Below are 18,991 nucleotides of genomic sequence, written 5' to 3' on the forward strand. Positions count from 1 at the left end.
TATGATAATGCCTAAATAATAGGCAAGTATGATTGTAGACTATAATCTTCTACAAACAGGTTTTAGTAAAGCAAGGTTTAGTGGAATCCCTGTTTCAGTCTCGCGTGCAAGCAGTTTCCTTCAAATGCACTGCTGACTATCACAAAATCGATGCACTGTTTGAAGTTGTGTTAAAGGGAATGACAGTGTCAAGTGTGGGTTTCAGATACTTTAGCCTACTCTCTCAAAGCGTGGCAAGTCTTTTGATCCGTGATCGCAGATTGACAATAGATAGACACATGTTTACGGCAATCAAAGGTACTCAGTGAACTGATCATGTTGGCATAGCCTACATTATTAGAAACGTATGCAAACATGTATAATTCTGTTCTAAAGTTATTTATTATTTAAATAAGGTTCCATAGTACATGGTGTATTATAACCTGAACCTAATGTTGTAATTAAAACTGTAACGAAGAAAGATAGTTACCCCTTTCTACTAATTCACGTCTTGTGAATTTCTATAAAGCTATAATATAAGATGTAATACAATACAGCAGTAGTCAATCCGTAAATGACCCATTCAATTTTGCAAAAAGAGACTGGGCTAGACATCTAATATGAATAGGGTTAATAATCTTCACTCACTCAGACAGCTGAAATAAAAACGTCCAGAGTCAATTAAATCAGCTTGAATTAGGTCTGTGATCAATTTGCCTGCTTGGCTAGCACTTTTTCAGGGTTGACATCTTTAATGGGTGCTAGTATTTACAGAGGGGGAAAATAGACCACGTCCCCACTATAAATATCACCACCACCACCTGGCCTATATCCCCTGGCCCACCCCAGTATACCACTTCCTGCGCTCACAAGTGTTCAGAAATAATCAGCTCTACAGGAAATGTTTAAAGCAAGCTCGTAATATGATGAGAACAGGGCTCATAGTCCCATGGTCAATTATTGCTGATTGTAGTACATAATCATTAGGTGAAAAAACTATTATTTACATTTGATCATAAGGAGAGTGGTTTGTATCTGAAGAACAATTATACAGTGCTCTTAAACTTTACATACACCTTTAATAAAAAAATATAAACATCAACATTAAAAATTGTTAAAAAAAAAGATTAATGTTAATACAATGTTTTGTATGTCAAGATCCTGTCATCTGACTTGTTTGCTACACCATATAAGCACCAAAGTAGTTGGAAGTAAGTTGAAGGACGACCTCTGTGTGGTTGTTCACCTTGACGAAGATAGCTTCATTTTCAAACAGATGGAACACTCCTCCCAAGTAGCTAGTTGTAGTAGGCCTACTACCTGAACCTGCAGCTCTGGGAGGGAATCTTTTTGACCGTAGGAGAACTATTTCTTTTGGATAGCGGGGTGTGGTCTTGACAATCTCATGTAGGATCAGGTGTTTTTGTGTCTCTTTCAGATACATCTTGGAGAAAATAGAGTAATATCCCTCTTCTTGAATGATGATTTTCCCGTTGTCATATTTTATTTTGCGCTTGATGGCTCCATCCATGCCATCACCCACTTCCCAAAAGATAACTCCACCCTTGCTAAGTTTATTAGCACCTGTTTCACCACACACAAAAGAATAATAACAGAATCATGCATTCGTTCAACATTAGTCCATTAGTCCAAGTCCATTCTTTTAATGGAGATATATGGTTAAAATATGAAGAGTTTGATTCCAAAACGCTATATATCCATTTTTAAAAACATTAAAAAGTCATGTTATTTAATTGTGTATTTCAGGTAATATCAATAAAAATGCAGTTGTTTTGTTTTGATTGAGTAAAGATAAATCAACTTAACTTAAACCAATACAGTTCCACTGTAATTACTTGCAAAAAAAAATAAAAAAAAAATATTTATGAAAATTCATTAAAATGGTGGATATAGCGTTTTGGAACCAAACTCTTCATATGTTTTACCAATCAGATAGGCCATTGGTTTTGAGGGTTTCTTCATGGAATTTGAGCTCATTGTATGTTGAATTTGCCCTGGAGATGTAAATGAATTGGCCAACATGTCAAACTTATATTTGTGGACTGCTGGATACTATATATTTAGTTAACAATTCACATGTACACTTAAGTAACATACCTTCATAACTGAGTGGTGGGTCTCCTTGTGCACTCTAAAAAAACAGAAGAAATTAAAATGAATTCTGTGACTATAATCTGAGGCCACATTCACACTAGACCAGGAGTTCCCAACCTTTTTTGTCAGGTGACCCCTATTTTGATGTCACAAAATGTTGGCGACCCCAATCATTCACAACATGTTGTTAGAGAGAGCACACATCTCATCTCTGCTGTAACATCCGATTGAGAGCCAAATGTCCTAGCAAGCTAATTTGTTTGTTAGACTAACTCTAAACTTGCCGTTTTGCTACTTTGTTTGGAACGTTGATCAAGAATTATTAACCATGATGATCTCCTGGATGTCTACATATTTTTACATAACTACATTGTAATGAAGGGTTGGAAACGATGGACTAGACTAGGGATTCCCAAGCTGTGGTCTGTGTACCACCGGTGGTACGCGAGCTGCTTCTAGGGGTATGCAATATTAAAAGGGCTATGGCGAAAAGGTGTTTAAAGCCTTCAAAGTCGTATCAGCTTGAGTTCAGATTGATGACGTCATGCAGGACATGGCGCAAATTTACTGGTCATATGGGCCAGAGGCTTGAAAGGTAGTATTGGCTTTGCTCTTGGTGTTGGCGAATGTCTAATAAGGAGAGAACCGCCACTCTCAAAATACTTGCAGATGGTACTGCAACGACAGGGCGATTGCGACCAAGTGGAGAATGAATGGAGGTGAATGGAGTTGTACTCATAAAATCCACTTTTCTCTGGATATAATTTTTTTGTGTAGAGATCGGAATGTTGCATGTGAAAGGGGGGTCAAAGAAAATACACACAGCTGAGTACTAGTTTTTTAAGTCACTGAATTGTTCTAAAAAGTCTTTCAAAAGTGTCAATGACGTCATTCATTGGCAGGATGCTAGTGTGTTATGGGCAACAATGACCAATCCTGTAAGAAACCAAAGGGCCATAAGTACTTGTTCATTCAACTTTCGACCTATAATCCATATTGAGCTTGCAGAAACTAAAATCCATACCTCGATTTTTCAACGACAATCAGGTGAAACAGACCAATTTAGCTGTCTAGCCCCATATACCCCCCACTGTTTTTGCACTTACTCGTGATTGCCCCTAGCGGAACTGCAACAGATTGCAGGTAAAATGTTGGTACAATGGATTGAACCGGCTGTCCCTAAATGGGCTCTTGGTGTTGGTATGTCTGCAACTTTGTTCATCAATCAGAAAAACATGGTGGTTGACGGATGACGGTTGACGGTTGTACAGTTACTACACAAAAACTTTGACAAAACTTGTATGGCCGAACTGTGCTAACATTATACATAACTATTAATACTCAGATCATAGAAATCATAGAAGAAATTATTAAACTGTAACATCACAGAAACAAGAGTTTTACTTTTGTGCAATTCCTGTGCTATTAAACACTTGCTCTACATTCACGACAGAAAGTATTAATCCTACTTAAAGGTGCTCTAGTAGGGTTGCCACCTATGTCTGACCAAAATCCTGGACATTTGGGCAACCCAATCAAGCCTATTACTTATAAGCAGCGGGACCTTCACATATCTACCCATGACAAAAATTGCCTCACTGCAGCGAAACAGCTTGTCTACTAATATTATTACTATGCTATTATTATATTATATTATTTTGTTTTTGTTAGTAATATAATTGTAATACTATTTATCTGCTAGAGTTAATTGCTTTCAATAATATGTCTAATCTTTATTATTTTGGCTGATTTGGTGAGCACAGGTAAAAGGTTAATTTTACGCATCATATAGATTGGGTTTTCCAATATATATTATTATTATATAGGCTATAAATTAGAATTGCTGCAACAGATATTTCAAAGAGTAGGCTATCATCTCTATGTATGTTGCATGCTGTTTTGATATTGACATTGTAAACGTTCTCTAAGAAGAGGGTAAAGCAGTTTGCAGTAATGTTAACCACAACGTCGTTCCTGGAAAGAAATAGCGAACAGCCAATGATAACCTAAGTGTGGCAGGCCAGATCTATGATAAACTAATGCATGCTCGGCGGGTTGCATTAAAGTGCGTGGCGGGCCGTAGTTTGGACAACATAGAAAAAACGGGACATTCAATGTCCCGGGAGAATATTATTTTTCCCCTGGACAGACCATAAAAAACCGGGACAATCAGGTGAAACCTGATAGGCAAAGTTATAACGTTGGCATGCATGTGGAGCCATTGACATTGTAAACGTTCTCTAAGAAGAGGGTAAAGCAGTTTGCAGTAATGTTAACCACAACGTCGTTCCTGGAAAGAAATAGCGAACAGCCAATGATAACCTAAGTGTGGCAGGCCAGATCTATGATAAACTAATGCATGCTCGGCGGGTTGCATTAAAGTGCGTGGCGGGCCGTAGTTTGGACAACATAGAAAAAACGGGACATTCAATGTCCCGGGAGAATATTATTTTTCCCCTGGACAGACCATAAAAAACCGGGACAATCAGGTGAAACCTGATAGGCAAAGTTATAACGTTGGCATGCATGTGGAGCCTTAAAATCGCTAGTAAGATAACGTTAGAACATGTCTGGGTTATTGGTATAGCTGCATGTCAATATAGGCTACTTGTGGATAACATTAGGCCACTATTAAATCATCCACCATGACATGTTTGTCATTAACAGTTACACTTTACTTCAAGGTATCTACATAAGAGTGACGTGACACTGTCATGAACATGTCATAAACATCATAAACTAGAAAAGCACTCATAGAGCGCAATCCTCCGCCAAGTGAAAACATAACCGCCTCCTGGATCCAGACGGTGATACAGATCACTTCCAAAATGTAATCGTTTCTTCCTTGGGTCATTTCAGATCTTCCCTGAAAATCCATCCATAACTTTTTGAGTTATCTTGCGAACAAACAAACAGACAGACAGACAGACAGACAGACAGACAGACAGACAGACAGACAAACCCCGATAAAAATGTAACCTCCTTGGCGGAGGTAACAAGTCATAAACCTTTATGACATAACACTTCTGTCATTAAGTGTCATTCGGTTTTTGTCATGACAAGGTTAGGGTTCATGTGACATGACAGTGTCATGTGTTCATTATAATTTTTTCCAATAATGAAATCAAACAAAAATCATACTCACAGGTGATCTAGTGGTGTAGAGGTGTAAGATGAAGCAAGCCTCCACCAACACTGCAATTTGAACTACAATCACTATCAAGAACAGCAGGTTCAGATATAATTCTCTCTGTGTCTTTGGTTGACGTGTTTCAGGGGTGAAGGCATAGCGTTTCACCTGGCTATCCAACATGGATCCAGCTTCAGGAGTAACATCATCAGCCATACTCTCAGGAGTCTCCAACAGGTAGCTCTGTGTTATCAACAGCTCCCCACCTATGTTCTGTAGCGCTCTAAAAGGTTCAAGGAAAATGTTGAAATAAACCAGTCACTTGACATGCAAACCTGTCAAACAGGAGGAGAAACAAGATACAATGAGTCAATTTTACTCCGTGTATCGTTACTTCCTCAGGCATTTGTAGATAAAGGTCTATTCTTAGAAGAAAATGACCTATCCCAGGAAGCAAAAGTACTAGCCTGGATGCCAGACCGAAGTTTAGCCCCGCCTACAATAATTGAGTATGACGTCGTCAGGCTACAAAAGTACAGTAGCCTACGCTGGGATAAAACTGGGCTACAAATACCAAATCCGTCTGAAATTTGTGAGATGACCTCTAATGTTAGGCAAAAAGAAGACTATGTATTATTATGTATTTATTAATCATATCTAATGATACATTATATTTATAAATATATTTATGAAATGACATAATAATATATGTGAATGTCTCGTTACCCATTCATTTCAATGGGAACCTCCATGAGCTCCTGAACGCCACGGACCGAATTACAATCAAATCAGCATCTTGTATTTTAAATGCATCTCCGGACTATTGGTTGGTGCTGAAAACGGTCCTTGGACAAATCTGTTAACTGGTGAAAAAACTTAACTGCTAGCATGGCTGAAACCTCTATCAGATGCATATCTGGCCCCCACTCAGAGGCTGTTTGTCAGCTAGAGACGAATCTTTCATTCATGCGGATTTGGACCAAATGAAATTGCTATCTGGGATGTTATGTCACTTCAATACCCTTACTGTATGCAGCAGCAATTCCTGAGATTAACAGGAGACATACTGTAAGTGTGGCCATTTTGTGTAGGTCTACTGATATGGTCGATTTCATTCAGGAGCATCATCTGTGTGACACAATTTGAGTACAAGTACAAACGAATGTAACATTTGTTTTTCATGGATTTTGCTTTTTGTGTTATAATAACTGTCAATAGCATGTAGTTCAGATCACTAATATTGGATTAAAATAGGGAGAGAAGATGAAAATGTGGGCCCTGAAAATGTCCAGAGATTCTAAAGATAACTCTGACATAGGAAAAGACACTGAAGTACTGTGAGTCATTAGACCTCCCCAAACTCTCTAGTCTCCCACAATGGAAATTGGAAACGAGCATTTTGGTTCAAAACTTTATAAATAATCGGGGGCCCAGTGACAGAGGCTCTGGAGTCCATTTTTGAGATCTACATAAAGATTGAGATGTTTCATGTCACCTCATTTCTGGCTATGTAAAATAGGCCTACCAGTGGAAATGCAAACACTTACAAGTTACAACGTTATCATATCAATTACAATATGGACAATAAAATGCCCCACACCCCTGTTATGTAGCAGTCCCCCCCTTTCATTTGAATTAGGTAGGTCTAGGAAACCTGAGTGCAGCCTATAAATCCATCTCCTTTGGACTAAACGCAGGCAATCTTCAGTTCCAAGTGGGCCAGAAGACCACTAGAAGTAGCCTACAGTATGTCGTCATGTAACAAGTAGCCTATAATGTAGCAGAAAAAAATACTTTTGATTTGGATTGTAGTCTCTCTTTAACGTTTGCACATCACGTTACAGTTATTACTTGTTGTGTGCGTATGGTTGTGTGTGGTAAAGTGAACAAAAATTGCGGGAAAAATTCAAACGCGCGTAGGCTACAGTATGATCTCTATTCCATGCATGGGGTGCGTTTTCGGGCCTCTGACCAAGTGCATCACGAGCCATGCAATGCAAATATCATGATAGGGGAGCAGTATGGGCTGGGCTAAACATTGCCAATTACCTAATGATACATGCATCATCAGGAGTTTTCAAATTCTTGTTAAAGGGATATTCCGCCATTTTTGGAAATACGCTCATTTTCCACCTCCCCTCGAGCAAAACAATCGATATTTACCTTGTTCCCGTTCATCCAGCCATTCTGTGAGTCTGGCGATACAACTTTTAGCTTCAGCCTAGCATAGATCATTGAATTGGATTAGACCATTAGCTTCTCGCCTGCTAGCTTCATGTTTAAAAGTGACTAAGATTTCTGGTAATTTTCCCATTTAAAACGTGTCTCCTCTCAAGTTAGAAAGTGCAATAAGACCAACTGAAAATGAAACCTGGCGTTTTTCTAGGCTGATTTGACATGGAACTACACTCTCATCTGGCGTAATAATCAAGGCAACTTGCAAACGTACCATAGGCGCAGTGATATCTTACACAGCATCTGAAAATAGTCCCCATAGACAACAAGCAGTAGTAGTGCCAGTAGCTGCAAGTTGCCTTGATTATTACTCCAGATGAGAGTGTAGTTCCATGTCAAATCAGCCTAGAAAAATGCCAGGTTTCATTTTCAGTTGGTCTTATTGCACTTTCTAACTTGAGAGGAGACACGTTTTAAATGGGAAAATTACCAGAAATCTTAGTCACTTTTAAACATGAAGCTAGCAGGCGAGAAGCTAATGGTCTAATCCGATTCAATGATCTATGCTAGGCTGAAGCTAAAAGTTGTATCGCCAGACTCACAGAATGGCTGGATGAACGGGAACAAGGTAAATATCGATTGTTTTGCTCGAGGGAAGGTGGCAAATGAGCGTATTTCCAAAAATGGCGGAATATCCCTTTAAGGCTAAAACTCGGCATTTCCGATCGCCATTAAAATGAATGATCCTATCATGCAAATAAGATTCTCCCACCGGTAGCCACAATGGCATCGGATCCTCTGATTGGTTATCGAAGGCGAACGCCGGTTCCTGTTTTTCATGAAGTACCAACAGGAATTCCCTACCTACCTGTATCACTGCAATTATCGGCTTGGGCAATGGAGTCTCTCTTGAGGTTGGGCATACTAGTGTCACTACTTGCCTCCTTTGCGGACGTCGTGGTCACCTTTTCAAAGAACCAAGACGTCGAGTTCACGTTCGTCTTACCTGCCGGCGCAACTGAGTGTTTTTTTCAGACAGTTATTGGTCAAAGTAGTTTGGAAGTTGAATATCAGGTAAGACAATGGACATATTTGGCCATAGGGCTTAGGGACTCAGTAGAAGTTGCATCTCTGGTCCTGCTGAATAGCCCAGCTGGTTGGCTACATTTATTTACCGATAAATAGGCTATAAGAATGTATTTTATAGGTAGCCTATATTTAATAGGCTACTAATTTATTATTTTAGCTTTAGCCTACCTTGAACTTCTACCAGGCTACCATGCAGTCACAGTTCGCCTAATGGCACATTTAGCGTGTTGTTCTGTATTTTTGTTCCTGCAATCAGTTAAGGAAATAACTTGTACTACCTGTTAGGCCAGTTTATATTTAGTTTTGGAGAAACCTGTAAAAGCCCTCTATTAGCCTGCTGCAACAAAAGAAAATGCAACGTATTATTCCCACAAAGGATCAAAGTGCACTTTCACAATGTAGATAAGATCAAGCAGGTAATAAAGAGGCATTTGTAAACGCTAACTGATAGAGCTCAAAGGGACTGAAACCCTAGGTAAAACCCACATGCACCTATTTTTCTCAAACACTGGTTCAAGGGGCTTACCCTGTAGAATGACGGCAACATACGGTTTTAAACGTTTAGCACAAAGCGTAGATAGATAAAAACCAAACAAACAAGGAAAACTGTTGACAAGACTAAAGGCTATGCACACGTCAGTCTATGGGTTTAGCTCACGTAGCTGCGCGCTCTGACTGCAGCGCGCGCTTAAGCCAGTTGAACTGGTTACGCTTTCCCAGTTAAAGTGAAAGTAGGGCAGTTGTGGTGTGAGACCTGGCATTATAGCGCAAGATGGCTGTGTTAAACACCTGGCAAGCCAAGTAGCTATTCATTTCAGAAGGCAGTGTTTGTAAGCTAGTCCTTTTAAATGCATCTAAAAGTATTGCTTTATAAGTGCATAGCCATATTTTTGTCTTTGCCTCATACCTGTCAAGGTCCTAGCTGGCTCATCACTGGAGGTTGGCTTCTCTCTCATCTCCCCCAATGGGTACAGACAGGTGTCTGATTTCAGGAAGTCAGATGGCATCCATACGTGAGTGTTTACATGTTGGTGTGGTAACTGATTCTTTAGCTCACTTCACTCAAACACCCCCCATCCCTTTCACTAAAAGGACCTAGGAGGCAGTCTTGTTTTTAACTCAGCCAGACATCTTTTTTTTCTGTGGTGATTGAAGAACTCTGAGGTTTGGCTGCTTTTTGACTCAGATTTGAGTTTTAGTTGTGTCACTGTGGTCTCTGCAATGGCTTTAAAGCCTCAGCTACTGTATACAAAGTAGGCTACTATTTTCCTGTTTTATTGATTTTGTAAATGGAATCGTGGTCAATCTAATTTAGCCTCTTTTACACTATTTTACATACAATTCTCCTTAATGTCAAAGGGAAAGTAGTAGACATCTACAATATAATGACAATTATTGAAATAATATCTGTAATGCAAAATAAAAGATTGCATATATTCACTCCTTCAAGTCTGCATTAAGTAGATGCACCTTTGGTTGCAATTAAATAATTCAAGTCTGCATGGGCTGGCCCCAATTGGGCTGTGCAGTATTTTTGTTTGTTTGTTTTTTATTATTGTAAAATCCTAGGGGGTGAGTACTTTTTTCATATGCACTGTCATAAGCATGTCATTGGCTCTTTCAACACGCCAGGGTGGACCCCGCCGAGGATGGAGACTACCGAGTCTGTTTCGACAACAGCTTCAGCATGTTCTCAGAGAAGATGGTGCTGGTGAGGCTGGTCATGAGCGGGTCTGCGGACACCTTTGGAGAAGGCAACTGGGAAAACACACTTGAAATCGACAGCATGCTGGAGTACAAGCTGGTGGACATCAGGGTTAGGAAACCAATGCAGTTTGATACCCTTTGGTTATTTTCTGATACCAGATTTTGTTAAATATGTTAAGAAGAAGCCACAGTGATCTATAAGATATAACACATAGAATAGATTTAATGTAATCACTTGTGCATGTTATTGGACTTATCATGGATGTCATTGGGCTGGGGGGTATTCCAAGTATGTGGTTCAGTGACAAACCTGGGTAAGTTAACTAAGACTTAAGTGGTAACAACAAGAGCCCTATAGCATTGTTTTGTTAGGGGAATGAAGCAAGGCAGTTCTTCTATTAGGAGGTTTACCACTTAGAGTTAACTTACCCAGGTTTGTTACTAAACCACATACTTGAAATAGCCCCCTGGTCAGGGTGGAAAACTCCAGCTTCAGAAAGTAAAAGTCTAACCACGTATTTGTTCTACCTGTGCACTTAACAGAGGTGATCTCATCTATAGACCTCTGAAGTTCGCCTACAAAAAAGCCACCATCTTTGCCCGAATAAGGAGATCCGGTATCTTGAGATTTTATCTATGGGAAAATAACATGGGGATTTTTCATTTTTGCCCCTGTTAAACTCTCACGGGACGAAGAAATTGGAAATGCAGACATTTTGCGCTACAAAGTTTTGTCCTCTCTGCCATCAAGTGCACACTGTGAACTTCGGTTGGTAAAGATGGCACACTTTGATCTTTGCTATCCCAGAGCTTACTTACAATGCAACTTGCCATAAGCAGTTAGCTTCAATTAACACCCGAAACTCCTAATATGAGCAAAGATGGCAGCTTTGGATCCTATTTGTAGGCGAACTTCAATTCGACGTCTATTAGCTGCTCTAGCTGAAGACTTGTGATAAATAGAATCAGCTGGTTTAAGTGAATGATTGGCACAGATATGTGGTAGGACTTTTACTTTCTGAAGCTGGACTTTTCCACCTCTGCCCCTGATCTCTCTCTCTCTCTCTGCCACAGGCAGTTCTTCTATTAGGAGGTTTACCACTTATTCTGAGTTAACTTACCCAGGTTTGTCACTAAACCACATACTTGAAATACTCCCCTGGTGTCTCTCTCTCTCTCTCTCTCTCTGCCACAGGACACAATTGACGCAGTGCACCGACGCCTGGAGCGCAGTCGGCAGACGCAGGCGACCCTGCGGGCGTTTGAGACACGCGACCGCTACCTGCTGGAGGACAACATGTGGCGCGTGTCCTTCTGGTCCTGTGCCAACCTGCTGGTCATGCTCACCGTGGCCCTGGCACAGGTGTACACACTTCGCCGCTTCTTCGACGACAAGCGGGTCCGCACCTGAGGGCGGAGTCGGAACGCTTTATCCTCGCGCACCATTTCAGAGGTCGCAGCGAGGAGAGCGGGAGGGAGCAGCGAACCGCCTGGAGAACAAAGAAGCTGTGCAATGCCAGGGGAGGCTGCTATGAACTGCTATGAGGCGTGATATTTGATGATCGTTTAAGGCCGACCCTGAAGCAATGAACGTGTTGTGAGATGGAGAGGGTTGATGAAGATGACTGATGAGGGTAAAGTTAGACAAGGGAAGACTAGTCAGTTATAATGAATCACAGATGTCTCCTCAGATGAGTGTGTGGGGTTGGGTCATGTGACCTCAGTCAAAAGGGCACTGTAAAGCCAATCAAAAGGCAATCTGTGACTGTTTTGATTATTTTTTTTTAGCAAACAACTTTTAATTTCTATCTTCATTACGTAGTTGGTTTGATTTAGAAATGCCAAATACCATCATCAATGATATTGATCCTACCCACAATCAGTCAATATTTCACCCTGGTCGTCTCTAGGCAGTGTCTAGGTGTCTGCCTTTGCGATATTAGGGTTCTCCAGATTGTGGCCGACTCTTGAAATGATCTGGGCCAGATTTTGCACGAGATTTCCTTTGAAGTCACCTTCTGTCTGTTTCGTGGTTAACTTCTTCAGACATGACCTTTAACTTGATCATGGGACTTTCCACCTTTTCATCTACATTGTTTTTTTTTATACATATTTGTTAGTTGCAGTGTGCATTGTGAAATGCAAGGGTTAAAAAAAGAAAAGAAAAAAGGACTGCAAATGATAACTGATTTGGATTAATCCATGTAATGTTATAGTTGTCTTAATAACAATGTATGTGGATGTAAAGCAATGGGTAGCAGGTATTTATTTATTGTTATTTATATTAAAATTGACACCGAGGCTTTTATGAATATTTATGAAGGGCAGTACACACAATCATTACACAACAGAGATTAAAAACATGTTCCATTTCAACAAAATTTGAATTACCCATTCAACTTACCAAATTCAATTACCCATTCAATTTAGCAAACATTTTACAGCTGTACAGTAACTATTTTAACACAGAAATAACACAACTGAATGAAGCCATCAACTATACACCTTAGTTAAATATTGGAGTGCAAAAATCCAATGCTTGGACTGCAGTCAAGACAAGGTTACCTATTCTCCCAAATACATCAGCATTTCAACTTGAATTTCCATCATCGGAGCTAGCTTATCACTCCGTCAAACTCCTCTCAAACCCTCACAAGCACCCATTTAATTAAATCCCTTATTTCCAATTTTCTGCAACAGCCGCCATCAACTAATAAGCCTTACCTAAACGTAGTGATCTGTACAGATTGTGCCAATGACCAGGTGGGGACGAGCCATTATTAATCAATATGAAAGCAGTCTGTGTCCTCAGAGAGGTGAAGGTGAAGGTGATCCCTAAAAACGTCCCCTCTGCAACAAAGCTGCCATACCACAAATATTTACAGTTACCTACACAGCCTAACCACTGGAGTCAAATGTATAAGACGTATGTCTGCTCAAAGTAATAATCCCTGTGCTATCTGTGTTGTTTGGCGGTTCACACTACACTTCTGAGAAATGTCCCCATCTTCAGGTGGATTTTAAATAGATTGCACAGCTCTATGGTAATGGACATTTACTGGGGATTGTGAATATCTCCTGGTCCTCTCTGAAACAAGATTTGAGCTTGTATGGATCATATAATTATCTATAAGCGCACACAAAACTGTTGTTTAAGGGAATTCCTACTCAGGAACAATAGATAGAAATGCACTGTGCCCTTTTCTTGTTACACCAAGAAAAAAAGAGAGAAAAAAGATGGTTCTTGTAGATTAAAAACCACAGAAAGCCTGAAAGCTCTCATATCCACCTACACACATGCGCCCTTGCTGCCCTCAATGGTAGCAGTGGCAACTCTCAAATTCAGAAAAAATGAGAAACAGCCTGAATTCTGAAAACAGATATTCAGCACTTTCTGAAATACAGTACTTGATTTAAAAAAAAAGAAACAACAGAACACAGAGGGTTTCCCTTACATAATCCACATGTAGGTTAATTTTTTTGTCTGTTTTTTTTTTTTTTTTTTGGTTCGTAACCCTTAACCCAGAACCCAGTGCACGGTTATTCCCCGACCTTCCTCTTCAGTGAAGTCCTCCCATGGTTACCCAGCGTCACACAGAAACCCTTCCCCCAGCTCGCAGAGGGCTCACCACTGGTTCCTCCGCGGCGCAGGACGTCTGTGCAGGGACAACCGTAATGACAACAACAGTGTGAATCAACCTTTCTGGAGGAATTTGGGAGAGTGTGTGTGCGTGTACGTGTGCGTGTACGTGTGTGTGTGTGTGTGTGTGTGTGTGTGTGTGTGTGTGTGTCTTGGATCAGGCTGCAGTTTTCTCCAAGCCTTTCGTCATGGGCTGCATCTTTGCAAATGATGCTTCCTGCTGATAAGATTTCAGAGTAAACAGGGCATGTGTACAATGATACCTACTGATAACTACTTCTTCACTGGTTCATCCTGTTTACCGTTAGAGCTCACCTCAACTCACTCAAGTCCTAGAACACGAAAGGTTAAAATAATCTTTTTTTTTTTTCTCTTACTTTCTACTTTGGACACATGAATGTTTAGCCCATAACTGTATGACGTGTACAGTGAGAGCACCTGTGGAGGGAAGATGAACAGGGTCATTCAAGGTATTAGGAAAGACCTGAAGGAACACCAGCAGAGGCCTACTAAACTGGACCAAATACCAAGACTAACGCAGCCACAGCAGCTTGCCATTCCCTTAGCCAACCGTATGGGGTAGAGAGAGAGAGAGAGAGAGAGAGAGAGAGAGAGTGAAAGTGACATGCAAGAGAGAACAGCTCTGTCGAAAAGCCAGGAAAGATAGAGAAGTGAAGGGAACCACACCAGACACAAGGACAAACCAGGATATAATAGTGAGCTTCAGTTCTGAGACCGTTTATTTGGAAGTCCATTAATCGCTACAGAGGCACTTATAACAAGGGTTTTTGTAGTGTCAATAGAACACAAAATAAAGAACAACCTGTTGGGTTCTCCATGTCTCCATGTCTCCGGCTCCCGTCCTCTGCCTCAACTCTCGGTCCTCCCCCTCGATCCTCCACAACGAACGCCACACGGAGACCGAGAGGAGGAGGAGGAGGACGGAGGGAGGTTTCGGAAGTACAGAGACGGGAGGCAGAGCAGAGGTGGGCAAAGACAGCGGCTGGCTGAGTCACAACCACAGCCGAATGCACCGAGTGCAGGAAGGTGTTGCCGTGGAGATGGGCGGGCGGGCGGGCAGGTGGGTGGTTGGGTAGACGCATGGCAACAGTGCCATGGAACACAGACGGCGAAACAGATTTTAAGTTTTTTTTTTCTGCGGTCAAATAAGGATAAAGACTCCGCTTCAAAACGGGTGTCATAAAAGATCAGGCGTCAACGTGGGCGAACGGACACGTGTGGCGGGCCCGATCGCACTATGCAGCGTTGTTAGCGGTTAGCCGTTAGCCGTTCGCCAAGGTCGCCCGCCCCCCCCCCCCATCCCCCCGCGGTCAGGCCAGACCCTGGAGGGGAGGACGTTGGGGCTGCTACGGAGGGCGACGGGAGGTGAAGGGAACACCTTCTGCCTGGTGCGTTGGTGTCTCGGTGAGCTCCAGTCATTTGCATGCTGAGCTACTTACTCACTTTCCTCCTTTCCCACTGACTCAGGTTAGTCATGTGTGGGCGTCCGCTTTCAGTAACGAGGCCACACAGATGAACTCAGGGGATCATCATATTTACAGGCAGCTCATTCAGTGAGGATCAACAAAATGAAACAAGAAAAGAAAAGATGTGAACCCCGACCTCCTCCTCCTCCTCTCCTAGTGCACATCCCATTCAAAGACACGCATAACCTATTCTCGTGTTGGGACAGTGGGTATGTGTGGGTGGTTGGGGTAACACCCTGCACTCCCTAAAAAGGCATCAAATAGAAATCACCCGGCAAAAAATATAATGCAACGACAATATATTCATAAAAGAACACCAAAACGGAAACAGGCCACCAGTTCTGTGCAGGCTCTCTCTCCCCATGTTTCTCTACCTCGCCCAAGAATTCTGCAAAAAAACTGTGTTGGTTTTGTGCATCAAACAGTTCTGGAGATCCTGGGGAGTTATTCTAAGAAAAACCATTGTCTTTTTCCCTCGACAAGGATGGAAGAGAAAAACAACAACATCAGCTCATTTCACCACATCTAAAACATTAATCACAAATGCCCAGGATATAAATAATACTTTTTTCCACATTGCAATCTGTGGTTTCCCCAGTTCCCTAGTCACCCATTAACAGTTATGTTAGTGTTTCTATTAGTAATCACACCGAAATTATTAAAACAGAACGGTGGCTACAGAACGACTTCCTCGATGACTCATCTTTAGCACGGCCTACGTGGACTAATGTTCGTTTAGGAAAATGACGTCTCTTGGAGATCGGTCGCCTACTGTACAGCTGCGAACGACTCCGAAAATAAACGGGGATCGATTGAAAAAAAAAAAATAATAATGAGAGGAGACCCAAAAAACAAAACCTTATTGCTATTTCTCCATGCATGCCTTACATGGTCCAGTGTTTCTAACGTTCATCCATTTTCACCTCAGGAGTTTTTAAGATAAAAGGCACCCACCCACCCAACTACACACATCCGGTCTCCACTCAGGTATGGACCAACTCCTGTATGGATTAAGTGCTCTCTACGGAATTATATGGGCCATTCAGTTCTCTACGCATCCCACAAAAAATATTTTCGAAACAGGACTTTAGGTGACTCCTGCAGTATCGATGAGCAAATATTCAAAACTGCGTTTGATGGTACTTAAGTAACATTGTAATTTGTTCACAGATCTTTAAATGATCAAATGATAGCTTTAGTGCTTCAAAACCCATGAAGTTTAATGCTTAAAATAATGAAATGATTTTTGAACATAATGCCATTACATTATAAACCAAACTATTTATAACAAGAGTAATAAGAATATTTTTTATTTTAGAATGTTAACTAATCATGTACATATTTCCCACATGTTCATCATTAGATAATGACACCATATAAACTCATAAATGTGTAATTCACTAAAGAAGCTTAATCTTGTTATTGTGAAGTGTTGCCCAAAGTTTACTGAATGCAGCACGGAGGCCGGTCTCTGAAGAGCTTAAAGGTTGGTCGTTGGTCAAAACTAGACTAAGTTATTACGTCTCCCTGCACTCAAAGAGCACTCTAAAAGCCACCCCTAAACACATCAGCGACAATAAACAGCAATGGCAACCTATTTGAGATTATAGAAAACCTTGTAGAAAGGAACCACAGGATGAGTTTGTACAATACACACGGATGAGGTTTAAAGGTTGGGCTCGGGGGTGGTTAATTTACAGGGAGAGCGAGAGGGTAGCCTGCATTAGAGTAAAGAAGCGCCTGCAGAGTTCCCTATTTTAAAAATAAAAAATAAAAATAAAATAAAATAAAATAAAATAAAAAATAAAACACCTCACTTCAAAATGATGCCAAAGGCCCACTCTTTCAACTCTTTCAGGAGGTTCAGAGAGAGTGCCCCCTTGTGGCCCATTCTCTGAACACGCACGCGCATACATAAAATTAAAAACATTTGCCAAAAAAAAAAAAAAAAAAGAGAGAAAGCGTCTCAAAATTCAGAATGAAGTCCACAGCATTCATGAGCATCACAAACACATCAGCTTGTTACTCCGAGTAACCCAAAACACCTGTTCTCCACTCACATGCAGACCCTGTGTTTCCCTCTTTCATTTATTCATCATTGATCCTCTCCCTCTCTCTCTCTTTCTCTCTATCTCTCTCTCTCCTTCCCCAGACTTGAATAAGTAAGATGGATATTAGCAGCTTTCCAATACTGGGAGAACAGGGCTGGGCTACAACATTAGGTCTACTCGTCAAGCTGGATGCATCAAGTGAGAAGGAAAAAAAAACAAAACAAAAAAACACATGCACGCATGTTTTTTTTTTTCGGGAGCTCACGGCCCCCTCTCCGGCTGGGGCTGCAGGGCCCTGGCTGGCCCCCCTGCTCCTGCTCCAGGCCTGGGCCTAGTCGAGCAGGGAGGGCTCGGCCGGGCGGATTATGGTGGGCCGGTGGGGGGCGCCCGGGGGTCTTCGGCTGCAGGGGGAGAGAACAGAGGAAGAGAGAGAGAGAGAGAAACATAAGGACAGGCCCGCTTGCAAAATGAGGAGTGAGAGAGAGAGGGAGAGAGGGAGAGAGAGAGAGAGAGTATTGAACACAGAAGGAGGAGCAGCCACACCATCAGACACAGTGACGCACAGACAGAAAGACAAACCGAAAAAAGAGGATGATGAACAGAGATATAAAGACAGATTGAAAGAAAGAACAAAAGAAAGGCAGAAGAGGGAGGAGTGCGCGAGACAGGAAACGAAAGCGAGCACATGCACACATGCATACTGCACACTAGGTCAACATGCCTGGAGGTGTCAGTGAGGAAAGTCTACTGAGCAGCCAGAGGGAAATCCTCCCAGAGTGAGAAGTGAGAGTGAACCGGCATCCGTGATGCCTGCAAAACGCACTGCAACCCTGCAACAAGGGCACTCCGAGCGGCACACCCACAGCAATGCCACCACTAGGGGGCGTATGGGAGCCCTAGACTGGCGCGTGGGCACATAGATGGGTGATGTTGCGCGTGTGTGGCACTACATATCAGCGTGACCTGGCGTGGCGTGGCGTGGCTCCACAGCACACCTGGCAGGCTTGTCCGCGCGCCCGTCTCTCTGAAGCTGGCACAGCGGAGGTGGGCAGGTGGGGGGGGTCTTACCTGGGCACGCCGGGGGGCACGCGAGCGGGCCGCGAGGGTATCTGAGGAGGGGCGCTGAACGGGTCCAGGGCGCTGTTGTTGCTGAAGGCGTTGATGGGCGGGCCGGGCCGAGAGGGGATGGGCGGGGCCGGGGTGGGCATCAGGGTGGGCGGCCCCGGGGTGGGACCACGCACCGCAGGGGGCCTGTTGGGGTGGTGCGCCGCCACGGCCGGGCGACTGGTGGGCGGAGGAGTGGGGCTGAGGACAGAGAGAGAGAGAGAGAGAGAGAGAGAGAGAGGGGGAGAGAGAGGTTAAGGGGGGAAGGAGAGAAGGAAGGAATATCAAATGGTGATCCAACAAACATGGCAGCAATTCTGTTAATATACTCAGAATAAATATAATATACAATATACAATGTAATTGTTTAACCATTAATAAAAACAATGTGTAGAACATCTTTCGGAAAATATGAATCTACAGTCATTGGATTGCAATGATTGCAACATTGTAATCATTGCTCTACAGAATTCCAAGTTCCTAAACACTAGACCTAAACTCTACTGGGGCACAG

General features: G+C 42.2%; 3 protein-coding genes across 9 annotated transcripts in view; 1 reads left to right on the forward strand and 2 right to left on the reverse strand.

The window, feature by feature from the left end:
- Positions 1-1,038: 1,038 nt before the first annotated feature.
- On the reverse strand, positions 1,039-9,095 carry LOC134077354 (tumor necrosis factor ligand superfamily member 14-like). 4 transcript variants are annotated; one of them, XM_062532912.1, is made up of 6 exons: positions 9,015-9,050; positions 8,767-8,825; positions 5,240-5,507; positions 2,098-2,131; positions 1,926-1,994; positions 1,039-1,563 (listed from the first exon to the last, which is right to left on the reverse strand). In XM_062532912.1, the coding sequence occupies exons 1-6, from the start codon at positions 9,033-9,035 to the stop codon at positions 1,160-1,162; spliced, it is 855 nt and encodes a 284-aa protein (XP_062388896.1). In that variant the 5' UTR covers positions 9,036-9,050; the 3' UTR covers positions 1,039-1,159. The 4 variants fall into 4 exon arrangements, with proteins under 4 accessions (XP_062388896.1, XP_062388899.1, XP_062388897.1 ...); XM_062532915.1 differs by lacking the exon at positions 8,767-8,825 and having other exon boundaries at positions 9,015-9,095; XM_062532913.1 differs by lacking the exon at positions 9,015-9,050 and having other exon boundaries at positions 8,657-8,795.
- tmed1a (transmembrane p24 trafficking protein 1a) lies at positions 8,078-12,464 on the forward strand. The gene is made up of 4 exons (XM_062532917.1): positions 8,078-8,473; positions 9,404-9,501; positions 10,121-10,304; positions 11,391-12,464. Exons 1-4 carry the CDS (start codon positions 8,183-8,185, stop codon positions 11,604-11,606), a joined length of 789 nt encoding a protein of 262 aa, XP_062388901.1. The 5' UTR covers positions 8,078-8,182; the 3' UTR covers positions 11,607-12,464.
- A 435-nt stretch (positions 12,465-12,899) lies between these two features.
- Positions 12,900-18,991, reverse strand: part of dnm2a (dynamin 2a) — a 45,449-nt gene continuing 39,357 nt past the window's right edge. For 3 of the 4 annotated variants that reach the window (XM_062532909.1, XM_062532907.1, XM_062532908.1), the window contains 2 exons: positions 18,442-18,678; positions 14,553-17,774 (listed from right to left, as the gene is read on the reverse strand). In XM_062532909.1, coding sequence (XP_062388893.1) covers positions 17,705-17,774; positions 18,442-18,678 — 307 coding nt within the window. In that variant the 3' untranslated portion in view covers positions 14,553-17,704. Of the gene's footprint in view, positions 13,852-14,552; positions 17,775-18,441; positions 18,679-18,991 lie in introns of those variants that run through there. The other variant, XM_062532910.1, reaches the window with a different exon arrangement.

Source organism: Sardina pilchardus, chromosome 3, assembly GCF_963854185.1.
Source record: "Sardina pilchardus chromosome 3, fSarPil1.1, whole genome shotgun sequence".
Lineage (NCBI taxonomy): Eukaryota > Metazoa > Chordata > Actinopteri > Clupeiformes > Clupeidae > Sardina > Sardina pilchardus.